Source organism: Pteropus medius, unplaced genomic scaffold (genome assembly GCF_902729225.1).
Source record: "Pteropus medius unplaced genomic scaffold, Ma_sr-lr_union100, whole genome shotgun sequence".
Taxonomy (NCBI): domain Eukaryota; kingdom Metazoa; phylum Chordata; class Mammalia; order Chiroptera; family Pteropodidae; genus Pteropus; species Pteropus medius.
The window spans coordinates 6,847,842-6,866,764 of record NW_024356249.1 but is presented as its reverse complement, the minus strand read 5'-3'; the positions used below and the strand labels follow the sequence as shown (position 1 = coordinate 6,866,764).

Genomic DNA, 18,923 nt, shown 5'->3' with positions numbered 1-18,923 from the left:
AACTTCATGGTACAGGCTACTTACAACCAGATAAGATAAATGTCAGGCCTCTAACTGAGGTTCTAGAGATCAAATGTTGCATTGACAACTATTTCCTTTAAATTGGTTTGAGTGAGTTTAGAGTAGGGGAAGACAGTGACCTTGCCCAGCTTCCATAATTGTAGATTTATAAATAGACTTTTAATAGGAGAAGACCTGAAAATAAGCACTGTATTTTCACATAGAAATAAGAGCCTATTCTCTATTCTTTGTGGTTTTTCAGATCTTTGAATTTAAGACAACTTCGTGTGTGTGTGTGTGTGTGTGTGTGTGTGTGTGTATGTGTGTATGCATGTATGTGTATATATATATGTGTGTGTATGCATGTATGTGTGTGTGCATGTGGGTTAATTGTATTTGTATTTGGGGTCATATTCAGAAAGTTTGTCATCTAAATGGTTATAATGGTTCTGTGAAGGAAATAGCACTTTATTGAAAATGCTGCATTGAAAAACCGTCTTTCTTTATCCACAGAATAAGTAGATTCTGTTAAAAATAATTTCAGTGAACCTCAGTATGTGCCAGGCACTGTGCTGAGTGCTTTATCTATATTTAAAAAAAATTTAATCAAGTGGCTTTGAAAGTTGACATTGCCATATAATTTCGTATTTGGAACGTGAGCAGTTTGGGTTAAAAATCTTCATGCAAATTCCTACAAACAAATCAACCTGGCTGTGCAGTGGGTGGTTTTTAAGCTTAAATATCTCAGCTGGATTTAATTACCTTAAGGGATAAGGCTACATGATGGGCCAGTGGTTTACCAAATTATTTTTCATTTTCCGGATCTCGATGTCACTAAAGGTTAATGCATCCTCTTTTCTCTGATAGCAACCCAAGTTAAAATCCATTTTAGAGCATAAGTGTAAATGAATTTGTTGTTGTTTTTCCTCCTTGGGGACACTTTGGTCATTTTGTGAGGCTGCCTTTCTATTTGGAATGGCTGGCAGCTTGCGTAAGGCCCAGGGGCTCGTGTAGCAGGGGCAGTTGCAAGTCAGCATGAAAATGAACTGGGGGGCTTCAGAGGGCAGAGCTGGCCCAGGGCTTGTCACTGTTTCATTCCTGATTCTTTCTCGGTTAACTTAAGGAAACTTGTTTGCTACTGACATTTGATTATAGCACATCACATGAGTAAGCCATTGCAGCTTCCTCCCTTCTTAAGCCAGCTTGCATTGGGCAGCTACCAAGGTTTTTATATTTACTGACCACGATCTCCTCAGTGTCCGTGAATATTGGTATAGATCTGTGATCAATATTTATCACTGTTTGTTTCATGGCTTCTGTTGTCTATTGCTTCCGTATAAATGCTCTCTTTTTTAGAAGCATGTTTGTATGCGTAATTACATTTAATGTTTTTAGCCTACAGTCAGTATTAATTAATACCTTTATCAAATTAGGAATATTTAGAAGTGTGAGCAGATAATAGTCATGGTACGCTACTCCCTTTGGGGAGCTTGGTAGTGTTCTTTTCCCTCTGAGTTCAGCTTGTAGTCATCTCTTCTTTGTTATTATAATTGCATTCTTTGTATTTTTCTACCCCCTCCTTTTTTTCTCTTAAGGAATAATACCTAGAATATACTATTCACTTTAATCTTTTTATTAAGAAATGCAAGATTTTTATATGTAAAGCCAAATATAATTTTACATACATGGATAAATGGGATCATATCATACATACTGGTTTTTTTTTTCCCTTTGCAGTTATCACTTTGGTTTCAAAATGTGTTGCTCTAGGTTCCCCAAGTCCATCGTCTCCATTTGTTGTAGGCATTCCTACACCATTTTTATTCATCCAATCCTTTTTGTGTTAAAATCTCCTAAATTGAAGTTTACACCAGGATTATCTTCCTCTCCATAGTTTATCTCCTGTTCACTGTTCAAAACCATTTCTTCTGTCAAACTGGAATAGGCCAAGGAGAAGTGATGATTGCTATCGTCCACATGTAGCATTCATGTAAAAATTGCACTGACCTCTGTGTGTGTGTGTGTGTATACGAGAAAGACTCTATGTAGACATACATGTAGATGTAGGCTAACCAAGCTCCGATTCATGATCATCATGAGAATTATTAAAAATTTTATAGTATGCTTTTATTTAGTCTTAGTTTTAAAAGGCTAACTTTGAAAGTCGATATAAACTATAAATGAAAACATGGAGTTCTTATGAGACTTAATGATATAATCATTTAATGGGAGAGGTCATTTTACTTGTGTCCATTGATAGGCAATGTGTGTGGGTATAAATTTGGATGTATGGATTTGTTTTGGTATCTTAGATGCCTTCTTGTTTATCGGGATTGTTTTCTTCAGCATTGTCTTAGATGTTAAATCCTTCAAAGAAAGAAGTAGGCCTATCCACGTTATGCAGTAGTGCCCCCTTATTCACTGGGCATATGTTCCAGGATCTCCAGTGGATTTCTGAAACCGCAAATAGCACCAAACCCTGTGTATACTATGTTTCTGCCTATAGATACATACCTGCTATAAAGTTTAACTTATAAATTAGGCAGTTTCACAGATAGAAGATTCGTTCCAACTATAGATCTTAGCGATCTTGCTTGCGATTTTTTTCTGAAGTTGAAAGCTTTTACCTTTTCACCTAAAGGAAGTACTTTATGTCTTCTCTTTGGCATATTCAAATTGCCAGCATCACTACTCTTGCACTTTAGGGCCATTAAGTAAAATAAGGGTGACCTGAACATAGCACTTCAACACCACAACAGTGGGTCTGATAACTTAGATGGCTGCTGAGAGACTGACGGGCAGGTAGCATATATAGTGTGGATATGCTGGACAAAGGGGTGATTCATATCCAGGGCAGGATGGAAATGGATGGGGTGAAATTTTACCACACTACTCAGAACAGTGTACAGTTTAAAACCTATGAATTGTTTATTCGAATTTTTCCATTTACTATTTTTGGACCTTGGTTGACAGTGGAGAAAGTGGTCTACTGTACAAAGTGCGATGTGTACTCATAAGGTTTTCATAAACTTTCTTTTGACAGTATCTTTTAAAAAAATAGTCTTTCATATTTATAATCTTGTTAGGCTATTTAGTAGTTATATTTGTCTTTTTTTCCTCCTTTCAGGTGTCGGCAGTCGAGTCTTTGGAGGGTCCCCTGCTCCAGGTGGAAGGACTGAGTGACCTTAGGTTGGAGCTTCACAGCAAGAAGATGAATCTGCACTTGGTTCTCATAGATGAACTGCACCGGCACCTGTACATCAAATCCACTAGCCGAGTTGTGCAGCGTAACAAGGACAAGGGGAGAATGAGGTTGGTTAGAGAGGCTCTTCGCTACAGTGTATTGCGGCAATGTAGAATTTTAAGGAATATTGTTTGTTTCCCAGAATATTGTTGTAGTTGATTTTACTTCTTTTTTTTTCTTTTTTTTAACAAACTGTCTTTGAAACTATAAGATAGTTTCATAACAGCAAATACTGCATATTCTGAAAGTCTGACATTCAAAGTTGGTTCGTTCCTCCATTGCACATTATGGTCCTCGTACGTAAAGGTACAAAAGAAACATTTGCTATGAGCCTTTAATATACTGGATCAGCGATACTCTGGCATATCTCCAAAAGAAGAGAAAAAAATCTTAAACTGGATAGCGAAGTCAACCTAAGTAAGAAATGTGGATGTATGAATGGAAATTATAAAATTCTCTGTTGCTTAAAGTTCAACTTTAGACAATCCTCTTTCTGAAACAGTTTAGGAGAGGTTCAGAGAGAACACTTTACTTTTATCTCTGAGCTAACTGTGGCACAGTCCTGTATTTGAGGGGCTGGCTGGAATTCGTTAGGTGAGTTTAGACCTGGTAGGGAATAAGACCAAATCTTAAGACAGTTAAGACAGTAGGACATTGGTGTTATTAACATGTAGCAGAGAGCTATGCATGTCATGTCCTCCCTAGCTTCCTTTAAAATAGCCATGGGATCATCTCAGAGTGCAGGTTAGCAGTATCTACTGAAATACTCGTGTTCATCATTTTTCATCAGCTATAGACAAGATGAACTCTGGAAGCAGTGCATGCTGGGAATGAAATCTTTAAAATCCTATCCTGTTCAAAAAAAATTTGCCAACTTTGTGTGTGATGCTTCAGTTTTAGTTAGAGACCCTGACAGAGAATGAGGCGTTTCTATTGCTTTTCTGCAGATGGGCACTAGAAAAACTTCAGCCAGATTCACCAATTGAGCTAAGGTTATGTCCCTGAGACTTCAGCACTGGATCTCAGTAGGATAACTGTCACTGCCTTAGCAGAGGGTAAAGTGGGTGGGGCAGCGCTAGGGGAATTCCTTTCACAGTGTCCATGGTAATAGCAGGTCTGAATAGATTTCTTCCCATGCAAGGATAAAACAAAAATACACTCTAGGTTCTGTAGCATAAGGGAATATTCTATAGCATAAGGAAAATGAGAATTACATTGAGGTCTCAGAGAAGAGCATTGATTTGAAAAATATTTACAAAGCAGAACAAAAACAATTTAGCAGACTTAATAAGCTCAAGCTTTCTCAAAAGATGTCAGATGATGTAGTATTTTAAATGATTGTTCCGAATTTCCTTCCCCCTCCACTTAAGTGGGAGAAGTGTGTTTCCTGCTCTTTGATTTGGACTCTTGCTTCTGCTGATTGTTAGTATGTGACACAAGGAGGGACTTGTGTGAGCATACTCTCTCGTGCCTTTGCCATTGCCATGATGGCACTGGTCTCAGGAGGGGGATGAGAGACAAGTGGAATTGATCCAAGGTCAGCTGAGCTGCCCAGTGTGGATCAGCCAACCACCAAAATATGTGCTTATTGTTGAATGTCACTGAAATTTTGTGATCGTATACAGCAAACACATCGCTTATATAAAATGTTAATGGGGAACGATGAGAATGGAATTGAGAGATGCAAAAAGACCTAGCTAAAACACAAAAAAAGTGTAAGGAAACCCAAAATAAAGTAGGAAATTATGTCTCTGTTTAAAGCATCAGCAAGAAGAACTGAATGGTGATTTTGAGTGAACACTTAGCTCATCATGAAGAAAAGACAAGATAATGAAAGAAAACAGGAAAGATGGAGAATAGTGATCAATAATTTTAGATGTTCTCCAAAATGACACTAAAATGACAGTGTTATAGGCTGAATTATGTTCCCCCGAAATTCATATATTGAAGTCCTAACTCACAAACTATGACTAAATTTGGAGATAGGGTCTTTCAAGTGGTAAGTTAAAATGAGTTAAAATGAGGTCACTGGGATGGGCCCCAATTTAATATGACCGATGTCCATATAAGAGGAAATTTGGACACAGACTAGCACAAAGGGAAGACCATGTTAAGAGACAGCGATAAGATGGCCATCTACCAGCCAAGGAGAGAGCCCTCGGAAGAAACAAACCTGGCCAACATCTTGATCTTGGACTTCTAGCCGCCAGAACTCTGAGAATAAATTTCTGTTGTTTATGCCATCCAGTGTGTGATATTTTGTCATGGCAGCCCTAGAGAATGAATACGGAGAGAAACAGAAGCAATAATTACAGAGTAAAAATGAAACCTACTTAAATTGGAAAAAAAGACTAATTTTCTGTTAATTCAAGGTGAAATTAATGGAAAACATTACTCTTAGATATGATTAGGAAGTTTTTATGAATTTCAAAATGAAATTCTGTAAGCATCTCTGCTGTGACATAGTTACTTGTTCATTCAATATCTGTTACCCCATTCTTGATTTTTAATGACAATCTTATTTTGTTCTTGGTGGCTCTTTACCCAGCTATAAGGTTACATTTTCCATCCTCCTATATAGCTAAAGGTGATTAGTAAGACTTACGCTTGCAAGCTATTGAATCGGGGATCATAGCACAAATCTGTAAGAGTGCCAGCTGACTTGGTATGCTCACTCTTATACCCTTTACTTGCCTTCCTTTACTTCCTGTGTTGGACAGGGATTGGTACCATCGATCCATCTTGGACACGAGGACCTTGAGGATGGAAGCTACATCTTAATCTCTTTAACCACATGGAGCCTCCATTAAAACTCTGAATAGGTTACATCTTTTATATGGCAGGAAGGAAATACTTAGTTTTATTCAGGCCACTGCTTTTTGGGCCTTCTGTTTTGTACAGTGAAATCTAGTGCTGACACACAGGAGCAAAAATCAGGCTCACCAGGATTTGCTGAACATGAAATGCCAGAACACAGCAAAGTCGACAAAATGTTGAATGGAGAAGAGTTGGGACCAAAGATTTCTATACTCACCCAAGTGGACGTTGATATGCATGGAGGCAGAGACATTCTCAGATATAAATTAACAACAACAATAACAACAAAAAATCACTATTTTTCTGAGACAGATATTCAAAGATGAATTCTGAGATGTAAACCAAATCCGGCAACTTGAGAACAATAAAGTTGTAGGTAGTTTATAAATAATGTGAGGACTAATCACCATTAAATATGTAAATTTATATATAAATAACTGCCAAATCTAATTTTACAAGATTAAAAATGTTAGCTGAAAATTATTTCGAAAAAGGTCTGTGTGGTCAAAGGCTATATAATAAACAGGATTGTTAGTAGAGATTGAAATTTGGATAGGCAGGAGATAGGAAGGAATTCTAAATTCTTAAGATGAGACAGAAGTTGTTTTATTTTGGATTTTAATAATTGGAGAAAATATGTTTAATTCATTTAAATTTGTATATATCAACATTATATAACTTAAAGATTTCTATATTGAAAAGTCACTAGAGAAGACAGCACAAATAAAACATATTCTCTACTGCAGGGGATGATGTATTAGCTGGTGTTCTTGATTGCAAATAGCAGAAGTCAGTCCTAGTAACTAAAACAAGGTAAGAAATTTAATGAAAAGTTACAGGTAGGTCACAGAATATAGGGGAAGGAAATCTGTATAATCAGGCTCTAAAATCCAGGAGGGATCAAGGGAGATGAAGCAACTGAGCACACATCATAGACAAGTCACAGGAAGGGTCTGTATGGTTGGGTTGCTGCCTTGCTTGGAACGATGCCTACAACTGCTAGATTTTTAACTCTCGGGGAAATGATCTTTAAATGTCCCTGAATCTTTCCTTTAATCTCTTCAAAGTCTCGGATGGAAGCATTCAGTTTGTTGAGCCTGGGGTATGTCTGGCCTCTTTCAGCTTTTAAAGTAGGAAGTAGGATTCTCTTTTTTTGCTTCGACCCAGTCAATGGAGAGTATCTCTGAATACAAACACTGTTCCAATTGTTGGTATCCAAAAACAAGCACACGGACACCCAACAGGTTTCAACTGCAGGAGAAAACAAAAGAAATCACATAAAGATGCATACATATAAAGAACAGATATTTTTGAAGCAGAATTTGAAAAGATATTTATTTAAATATGTATCCTTTATGTATGTATGTATGTATGTATGTATGTATGTATGTATGTATGTATGTATGTATGTATATAGAAAATTCCTGAAAGGATGATGCTAAAAAGGATGATGAAAGGAATTACCTGTGGAAAATGGAAATGGGGGATGAGGAATAGGAAAGAAAGACTTATTCCATACCCTCTGCCCTGTGAATGTATTTGTCACGAGCACGTGTTATTACTTTAATAACACTACAGTTATTGATGCTTTCGAAGATTTTTAAAAATGAAATGACAACATGTTTACTGTTGAAGGTAAATACTAGGATTTAAAATTCTATACAGGATGATCCGAAGGATGTTGTAAAAGAGCACGTGTACATTTTAGTGTTGAGTGTGTGCATGTGTGTGTAGGGGGCCGGGATGGATGGACAGACAGACTCCTTTCTGTTAAATATTTTGGAAGGCATTACCCCAAAATTTATGAGTAGATTATTTTCTTTGTGTTTTCAAAAAAGAACCCATAATGCCTTTAGAGGCAGATAAAATCAATAAAAAGTTATTTTAAAAACAGTTAATCCCTTATTGCTTGTATCCTGGGTTAATACTTGATTAACCTTGCTTTCTTGGACACTCTCTAGTTCATAGAACAGAAAACTTCAGGCCCATGGAGTTTGGTGTCTATATTTGTCTCTGGCTGTGTAAACAGCGTCCTTGACTCCATTGTATTATTTGCTGCCTATTTTGTCTCTAAAATTTTTTTCTTATATATGTCTGTTTACTTTTTGTTATTTTTTAGTTCTTTCTCTTTTTTTCCTCTTTGCTTAGATTTTAGCTTTACTTCATTTGGTATTACATGTCTTTACTCTTGATCTGTCATTTGAGACCATGATTGTTTTTTTATTTTTATACCTCTGAATCATTCATCATTTTTTCTGTATGTTCCGATGGATCTTAAAACTATAGAAAATTACTATGCCTGCCATTCTTGTTTCATTATTCAGTTAAATTTTCTTACTAAGGGCATATCATCCTTGACAGATATTTCTCAGCTCAGTTCGATTTAACAAACTTCTAAGCACTTGTTCTTTGACAGATACTGTGCCAGCTGTTGGGGTTATAGAGGTGAATATATTAGTTACTAGATGTACAACTTAAAGTTCAACTCACCTCTTTCAAGTTTTAGTTTGAGTATAAAATAAGCCAAATGAGCTGCCTCTATAAATTTTGGATATAGTTGGACACATTTATTACTAAGTGAAGGAACAGAAATAAGTTCAAATTAAAAAGCCAATGTTTAATAAGCTGTTAGCACTTCTGACTCTTCTTAAAAAACTTTTTATGGCTTGAAATATTGAAATTAAACACATTTAGAAGCGGCTCCTTACTAGATGGCCCGGAAAGTCCTTGGGATTATGGTGGTAGGGCTTGTTTTTGGTATAGTTTAATATGCTTTATAGTTTTCCTGTCCACCATCTTGTGGTTATGAAATAGCAAACTACATTTAATCTCAATATACAATTTGTATTTCTGGGGAGATGGTCTTATACTAGGAAGGGTTTTATGTCCATCAGCTGTCTTTTTCAGCTCAGCTATGAATGATTCTGAATGGACTTAACAATTTGTAATCAAATGTGTTTAAAAAGAAAAATAAATTATCAATATTTCTTTCAAAATAAAGCCATTCAGATCATTCATATTAGAAACTTAAAAAGAACAATTTATTTTTTTCATTTTCAAAAATACTTCCTCTGAGAAATTCAAAACCCTTTGAAGTTACTAATTAATACTTTCTGAACCTTATCATTGATGTATGGTGTAAACAGGCTTTTTTCTGTTTTCTGAAGTGGAAACTGATGGACATACTATTTCAATGCCATACTACTTAAATGCTATGTTTTATAAGAGCACCTAACTTCCAGTTGAGCTTCATGTCTCTAGTAACTGAATGAGTGGGTGTGTCCCCTTTCTCTTGTGCTCCTGAGATGAAGTCCTTTTGTAAAAGAACAAGAGAAAAACTGAATGTCATTTCCAGAATAACTTGCCTTTGGGTTAGTGTTCACAAAGGAGAAAATTGAAGCCAGAGGGAAAATTTTAGAGAGATGAGTCTATGAAAATAGTTTGCAGTAAATTGACTTTCTAAGAGTTTATTGATGGAGTTTGAGGGCCCTTCTGGCTCTGATAATAAAGTCAGCAGGTTGTGTTTTTCAAAGTTAAAAGGGCAAGCCATTTATCACCCTATATTTAACTGAAATATATTTTTAGATTAAAACTGAGAAAATAATTATAGGTTTTAATGTAAAGTGAATCATGTGCACATTTGTATTTATAGAAGTGTGTATTATACTCATATACACACACACACACACACACACACACATCACTGTGAACATACATATGTACTAACTACTGCTTCATTTATAGGCTTGGCAGACAGCATTCCAGCTATATACCTGAATTTTCCTGCTAATTGATACTTTCATTTAGCAGTGCTTTAAAAATAATTACTTTTGTTATGGAAATATTTATAAGATGTATTATATATTTTTCCTGCCATTTAAAATGGAAATAAATCTTAGTTGCTCAGTAGTAGTAGCATCATTAACATCAGTGATTATCCTCTGCTCTTTGGGCATGTGTATCCAGGGGCTAGGCAGGTGTACAGAGCTGGTTTTCCTATAGTGAGTAAAATACAGACAGAAGAGGACAAGGTAGTTGAAAAGAAAAATGAGAAGACAATAGTAGTAAATATATGAGAATTAAATGTATGATCTAATGGATTTGTCTATTGATGTGATAGACAAATGAATGTGATAAACCAGTGGATTTGAAAGTGTTTTCTTTAAGATAGATAGGCAAATAGGAAATTACAACTTTATATTGGTAGAAAGAAGTTATTGGAACTATATCAGTTCAGTTCTTGGTAAATGTTTTCTGTTAACTTCGTATCTTCACTTGAGGGTTCACATCGGTCTGTAAGTGGTTCCAATTATTGGAAATGTGCTAAGTTTGGTTTATCTCACGTTTCAGTCATACTTGGATCTTCAGCACTGGGGACAGTGCCAAGCACATAACAGATGCTCAAGACTTGTTTGAGTGCTGATTCTCTCTTCCTCTTATTAAGTGAAAAGGGAGAAGTTAATGACTTTCATAGTTAATGACTTTCATATTCTTATAGCCTAGAACAACAGATCACACATTATCAGCACTTGATAAAAATAATACCTTAAATGATAATTTCAGCCTCTAACAAAGTTTGTTTTTCAGAGTTTTCTGAAAGAATATATATTTTTTTATTAGCTTAAATACACACACACCCCTAGCACCTCAGTTCCAAAAGTAGTGTAGGAGGGAGCTGGGGCTGTATCACTATGGCAGGGGTGTTTGTGTGGGGGGGTAGATGTTCAGAATTGCACATATCTTTCCATCCCATTTGGGGAAAGTTTCCTGCAATTGTGGTCTCCTATCTGCTCTCCCTCTGCCTGCCCTCCCTTTATAACACACTTTGCAAACCACTTCCATGAGTAGGTACTGCTACAGATGATGTGTACTAGGATTGGAAAGGGATGGTGAAGATTATGGCTTTGACCCCTCTACCCTTGGGACTTAGAGAAGCTTTTCCGTTTTTGATGCAAGGTGGTTAGATGATTATATCTAGACGGTAGGGCACAAGTGTTATTTGCATTGGCATCGCCTACATTCTTGCATTTAACAGATGCCTATAAATGGGAATTAATTTGAAAATGTAATTGTTTTTTAGTCTTTATACTATTTAAAATTAATGTGTTTATTTTTGGAGACTCTAAAGTTAATCATTGAGATGAAGGGCTAAGCCTTTTTGGAAACGGTGAAAAGGGTGATCAAATACTAAATTAACCTGTTTGAGATTTCTTAAATCATCTTTTCTTGCAGTGATTCTCAACTTGATGAAATTTATGAACTTCTTGTAAAGAAAACTAAATGTAGTGAACTCCCAGAATATGTCAGAAAACTCCAGCTTGAAAAACACAAGTTAAACTAGGCTTACCTACTGTTAACCTTCATTCAGTTATCAGGATATGGTGTCATTTGACCTTTCTTTGCCAATAAATTAATTTTAATTCAGAAACAAAGGAGGATGCTGAAATTGCGCGGCATAATTTGATTATAAGGTGGTCATCCAGATGATCCAGAACATACATCATTTTTTAAAAACTTGCATCAAAATGAAAAGACAATAAAAATTTAAATACTTAGAACCCTTAGAATACATTCTTATATCTGTCTGTGACAATCGCCACTTTACAAGAAATATACGTGGGAGATATTTAAAGTCACAGTGTGAAGAGGGCTCATGACAAAAAGGAAGTGATAAAGGACTGGCATGTAGTAGGACTTAAGTTGGTTTTGGAGAAAGTGGTAACTACTACTACCTTTCCCCTTCAGCTCCCTTGTGAAAGATGCTTCTCCTGGTCCTCTGATGGATGTTACAAACCTTCCCACTCCTCGAAAATTCCTTGATACGTCTCAGTTTTCTACTCCTGGAAGCTCAAGTGGTAAGTATTTAATTCTCTAGCCACTAAACTTCTTTTTAGTGTGCTGCAGTTCTTGGACAAAGACCAGGACATCCTGAGGTTGTTGCCTTGGGGCCTGTGATGAGCCCTTTGCCACCCTCAGAGGGAATAAGACAAGATGATTGGTGGGACCTGTTGAATTTATCAGGGTTAAAGACTGACAGCTGAATCTGTCCTGCCTGCTGAGTCAAACTGTGGATGTGCTTTATTTTATTGGCTCTGTTTATTTTTCTGAAGTTGAATTTGAATGCTTTTTGATGGAGTATGTGTTTTCCATTCTTGCAAGAACGTCTGTTGCTCCTGTTAGCTTTTACCCAGCTACTTCATGTATTATATTCCCTGTCTGGTTCTTTGAGTGTGTGATCTCTGATTTGTATCTTGACTCCTGCATCTTCCGGTGGCCTCTCCACTTCAGTATGTGCCTGTAAACACACCCATACACACATGATGCACTTTGAGGACATAGCCACAAACTAATCATGTTCCTTTTCTGATACTCTCTTGAATAAGATAAAGGAGAGCCATTTTGGCTTATATTTAAATTTGGGGAAGGGAGGTTATACTTTGAATCTGGATGCAAATATTTAGAGGAGTTCTGGTATGACTTGCAACCTGCCCATCAAAGAGTTCAGCTCAGTCTCTGCAGAGAGCTTAGTTTCTCTGCTCTTGCCGCTTTGGGTTGGGGAGAAGGGGACTGGATGTCTTGTGGGATGCCCTGCAGGTTCCATTCCTTTGACAGCCAAAGTCCTCAGTGCCTTTTAAAGAAATAGTACAGTCGATTATCATTGGCTTTTCAGATAAAATTAGTTCTCCTAGTTCTTGTAGCTCAATAGTCCTATAGAGTTTGAAATAATGAAAAGGTAGAAAAATAATTTGGATTTGATCAATTCGTTTTGTGTAAACAATTGAAACACTTATTAATTTTTGAGAGCCTAACAATATGTTGTTGGGGCATATTAATTACCTTTTAAAATATCATTTAAGTAAATTTTATGGATTTTTAGGCTTGGAATCTTGAAGTTTATTGCTTTTACCTTAGGGATTATTTTATAATACATTTTTCTATTAGTTTTGTTGGTTACTGATCTTGAAAAAACCCAAACACTGGTTTTTATATGGTACTTTACAAAGATTTGTACTCAAGCCTCTTCCTGGAGTTAAAAGGTTTTGTTTTCTCCCTCTTTCTGATATAGAGTTGCTATTCTTTGGGTTTTGACACTGTATGAGCTGTTGTAGTGTGTGGAATTATGAAACAGAAAATATATCTAAACATCTGATTTATATCTTACCTCTAGCTTTTGTGGAAATTACCAGTTGTTGTAGCTTGTTTTTATACTGCGAATCGTCATTGCTTAGCCCGGTTATGTCACTTCGTGTAAATGTTGCTGAGTCAGTAGGCAAGTGAAATAAAATTTTAATTTTATGAAGAAATGATAGGGCAGGTGTTTTGCAAATGAAAAGTGCTGTATAAATACCAACAAGCTGAAAAATGCCAATTATGGAAAATTTCAGTAGAAACTAATTTTGCCACATCTGTTATTTTTAATAAGACAGCTCTTAACTTTTTGATGGGTATTTTTTCCATTAGGCTCTTTGTTAGCGTTTATCACTTAGTAGATTTCTTGTTGACACTGTGACTTTGGCAGTCTGTTCCTTCATTATTGGTAGTGACTCTTGAAGCCACGTGGTAGTTCGGTGGGGCTGGGACCATTATGCAGACTGCTGGTAGATATGTGTACAGACCTTTCTTTTTAGAAGGGCTCATTTCCTTGACTGCTTTGAAGACTGTTGATCACGTGATTTTTCTATGGGTGACCGAAAATTATTAATGGTTAATTGTTGATTAAAATCAATAATAGCATAGTTAAGATGTGTTTAGTGCCTTCTATCTGCAAAACAGTATTTTAAATGCGTTACATAGATTAACTCATTTAGTACTTCAATAGTCTTTTGAGTTAGGAACTATAGCAGGTCTTTGAATAATGTTTTGGTTTACGTAGATGAGGTGCATAGGAACTTAACTCTTGCTTATATCAGTTATCCTGTTGTAAAGTTGGTTTTGTTATATAGTGTTTTGCTTAAAGTTGCAGAACATATCGATGGCATTAAGTGAGGACTTACTGTATTGTTAGCCCTGTTTCACAGATGAGTATGCAAAGCTGAGGGAGGGTTAATAGTGGTTTAGGTTGACATAGCTGACAAGTAGTAGAACTGTGATTTCAAATCAGGATTTGGGTTCCAGAGTATGCTCCGTTTTTTTCCTGGCAAATAAGCTAGGTATGCTCTGTGCATTAATTTTCTATTGCTGCCATAATGAATTACCACAACATAAATTTATTATTCTATAGCTTTGTAGGTTTGAAGTCCAGTATGAGTATCGTTGGGCTAAAATGAAGATGTAGGCAGGGATGCTCTCTGGGAGAATCCATTTCCTTGCCTCTTCCTGCTCCCAGAGGCTGCCGCTCTCCTTGAATTGTGGTCCCCTTCCTCCATGTTCAACACCAGCGACGGTCACATCCTTCTCACATCGCATCTCTCTGACCTACTGTTCTGCGTCCTTATTCCTGTTTTAAGGACTCCTGTGATTAGATTGATTCCCACCTGGATAATTCTGGATACTCTCCCCATCTCAAGGTCCTTAACCTTAATCACATCTGTGAAGTTTCCTTTGCCATGTAAGGTGACATTCACAGATTCTGGAGATGAGGACCTGAATATCTTTCTGGTGTCACTATTCTGCCTATCACACTCTGCACTGCCTATTTTCTGACTTATGTTATCTTTGGGAGCCAATGTGTAGAAATTTGACTTTCATGAAATTATGTGTGAAGTCTTTTTAAGTCATTGCAGTTTTAGTCTTTAGGACTATATTAATCTGGGTCACACTATTAAAGGGGATTGTATAAATGAGGAAGATGTAAAAAATGTAGAGAACTGCATAAAATGTTACTAAGTACACATAAAAATGTGTGGCTGATGAAATATACTATAATAAAAGGCAGAAATTTTGTTTTATTAATAATGAACAGTAAGTCCTAAGAGTCTATTTGTAAAGTGCTCTGCAGGTCAGCCTAGAAAATAGTAGTCATTTTCTGCAGCGAGTTTAACAGACGCTCTTAAAGCTCCCCTCTCATCTCGTGAAATAGTAGGATTGAGGGTGTAATCCATTAGAACTGACGTTTTTATGTGGGGAATTCCAATAAGGAATCCCTGGGTATACCAGATCTCCCAATGTGGTGCCATAAATTAAGGTTGGTGGTAATTCCTTAGAACTTTCATATTAGTATTAATTAAATGAGAGTTTTGATTGCTTGTGAATGAGTCATTTTTCACGTCTTATTTAGAGGTAGAGTTGTGAGCGACTTTTCTGTGAGAGATTTTCTGTCAGTTTGTGTTACATTTCGCAAGATATATTGTTCAACTGTTGCAACAGTCCTGTGAGGTAGTTAGGACCAGTACTGTTGTCATTATCAATATGATTATTGTATATATCTCGCATTTAAGTATATTATTAAATATTTAGGTTATCATAAAAATATAGAATTATAAATGTGTATGCATCATCTACTTAAAAAGTAAAACATAAAATGCAAAATCAAGGCACAGATTGGCAGAAACCTATTAAGAGAAAAATGATTAGCATCCACTTACCTTCCTAATGAAGAAAAGAAATGGCATAATAAATAGCTGGGCAAATAATGGGCAATTCACAGAAGAGGCCATATATATGGAAAGATTGGCCTGTCAGAGGTTAAGTATCAAGAATATATAAAGAACCCCTATAAATAAATAAAACAAGCTAATAGAAAAATAGGCAAAAATATGAACCGGCAGTTTGCATACGAAGACATCTGTGCTAGTAAACATATGAAAAACTGTTATACTCTCCAGTTAATCATATATTTTTAAAACTCATTTTATAAATATGGCAATTGAATCCAGGGAGGTTGAGTGATTGGTCCAGGTTCAACCACGATGGTAATTAATCGTCGGTGACTGGCCTCATGCTATTCCCACTCTAAATATGTAAGGGATGTATTTTGCAAGCCTTTTTTTCTATTTTCACCAGTCACAGTATTTTGTAATTTACAGAGAAACTAATGCGTAATTTAGATGTAGTAATTCAACTATAACTTGAGTTGAAGGATGGGAAAAGTGTGGAAAAAAGCCAATAATTGTAGGAAAATGTTGGTTTAAGCTTTTGGATTCTCAGTAAGTCCTTTCATTTGGCATACTGCCTATGGAACATTTCGACTGAGCAATTACTCCCAGAGTACACAGGCATTTCATTTGTGGCTTCTTTATTTATTTTATTCACGTTCCTGCTGGGATTGCTGTGAACATAACTGTAATGAAACTGGACTTCTTTTCTGTTTGGTACCAGCTCAGGTTAGGCAATAAAACCTAAAGAGAGCACAAATTAAATCATTTTCTTTTTTTGCCGCTGTTTTCTTGCTGTGTATTTGATTCATAGTCTCATTCTGAGACTTAATATTTATCTTAAGAATTTGGGGTCTGACATTTTAAAAATTGTTTCTAGTTGGGGTCGGAGCTATAAAACGCAACATAAAAGGAGATAAAGTTTCTTTCCTTGGAACTCACATGTCTAGAATAATGAAGACCTGATTCTCCAAAATATTTGAGTTACTTCTGTCTTCAGGTTGGAGTCTCCCAAGGCATTTTAACAGCTGTTCCTCAAGTATCTTGCATTCGTTCGTATGAAGTATCTGTTGATTTCTATCATTCGTCATACAATCGAGGAATATGTACAAGATAGGCAAAAATAAAATTAATAGCTCAAATATTTCTAAAGTAAAAGTGAAGCAAGGCTAGAGTTTATTTTTTCAGTATATAAAATATATCTATTATAAATATAAATATATTGTTCATTTATCAGAGATATATGAATACATAGAAATAACCATATATAGATATATATGAATATATATAGAAATAACCATATATATAAATATAACCACCACTGTATACTTCCATATACATTATAGATATAACCACCACTATATACTAGATTAGTAAATGTTAATATTTTTCTATATTCACTTAAGATACTCCTTTTTTTAAAAAATGAAAAATTACAGGTACAATCGAAGCCCCCGGTGATTATGTGAATTTGAATTCTTCTTCAATTCCTTTCTTTTCTCTTTTACTCCAGCGGTAACTGCTATTTTGAAATTATTCTTTATCTTTTCCTGTATGTCTTCGTTCCTTTATCATGTGTGTATATGTGTACTGTTGCGCATTTGTAAACATAGAAACTATAGTTTATATATGTGTATATTTATATATAAACAATGCACATATGTTTATATTTATACAGACTATTCATTTGAATATTTAAGGCTTAAGTAAATTGAATAACAGTATACTTATTTACTTAATTTTAATTGTATGATTTACTTAATTTACTTGTATCCAACAACATATCATTCTACTACTTGGGTTTTTCATTCAACATCTAATTTTTTTGGATTTTCTTATGTGACAGTATAGCTCTAGTTTTTAAATTTTAACTACCTTGTGGCATTTTATTATAAAATAGATCACTAACCATTCCCCTGTAGATAAGGTATAAGTTGTTTCCAGTTTTTCATAATTAGGGACCTAGGGCAATGAGTATTCTTGTACATATTTCTGTAGGACAGAGCTGCGCAACCCCTGATTTCTTGGGAATGGATTATAGGTATATCTGAGATATTGAACCTTTCAGCCTTTGGGGTAGCTAGTTGGGTCTTGGGTGGTTAGAATCTCTATGCAAGTCCTCTTTAGTCACATGCAGCCACCTCCATTTACCCTAGTTGTACTGTGTAAGTACTGTTATTTTCTGTATGGACTATGATGTCCTAAAGGTGGGGAATCCCTTTTCTTAGGGTCGTGTGTGCATACATATAAGAATGTTGTGCATTTTAAACTTTTCTTGCCAAATGGCTTTTTAAAGTGCTTATACCAAGGTAGATTCCTCTGAGCTCTGTGTGCGAGCTTTTGTTTCTCTACTTCTTGCCCTTAAAATTGGCTTTGTTGGACTTTAATTTCTGCAAATTGAGTTTGACATATCTGACAAGTTTTGTTTTTATTCAGTTTAAGTTATTTTAAAGCATTTCTCTGGTTTCTAGTGGTATTGAGAATCTTTCTATGTATTTGGACCTTTTGGGTCTCTTGTGATTTGTCTTTTGTTTGCCCAGTTTTTATCGGGCCATTTCTTTCTCCATTAATATGTAAAAAAGTTAAGTAGATGCTAATCATTTTTCTGTTCTGTTTTTACCCATCTCATATAATCAATTTTGTTAGTTTCTAGTTTATCTTTACTGTGTTTCTTTTGGCACAAAAGAGCAGATATGTTTTTTCTTACATCTTTCTTCAATGAAGGGTAGTATACTATAGATACTCTTATATTTTGCTCTTTTCACTTTATAATATATCTGGGAAATCACTCCATATTCATAGAGATTTAGGTTTCTTTTTACACTTGAATAGTACTTTGTTGTGTCTATTTACCATAGTTCAACCATCCTCTAATATATGAGTATTGTTGCAAGCAATGATACAATGAATAATCTTGTGCATATGTATTTTCTTATTATTGGAGGTGTATCAGTAGGGTAAGTATCTAGAAGAGGGATAACTCAATCAAAAGAGAAGCCCATGTGTGTTTTTTCTGGCATTAACGAGTTCTTCAGAAGAGTTGCGTCAGTTTGCATTCCCACCAACAGTGTGTGAGACTGCTTGTATCCCCACTGCCTTGCTAAAGAATGTGTTGTCATACTTTTTCATTTTTGCCAATTTGATAGGTGAAAATAATATCACAATATTGTTTAATTGGCATTTCTCTGATGGTGAGTTGGGTCGAACAATTTTTCTCATGTTTAAAGCCCATTTTTGTATATCTTTTGTGAATGGTTATTATGTCTTTTATCATTTTTTAATTTTTAATTCTATTGATAATGGATTTCCTAATGTTGAATCAATTTTTC

At 35.5% G+C, this 18,923-nt stretch overlaps 1 protein-coding gene across 1 annotated transcript in view; it reads left to right on the top strand.

Moving 5' to 3' along the window:
* EXOC4 (exocyst complex component 4) overlaps positions 1–18,923 on the top strand; it is a 640,998-nt gene that overhangs the window by 44,051 nt on the left and 578,024 nt on the right. Inside the window, exons 4-5 of the mRNA XM_039860921.1 lie at positions 3,128–3,312; positions 11,807–11,916. Coding sequence (XP_039716855.1) covers positions 3,128–3,312; positions 11,807–11,916 — 295 coding nt within the window. The remainder of the gene's footprint in view (positions 1–3,127; positions 3,313–11,806; positions 11,917–18,923) is intronic.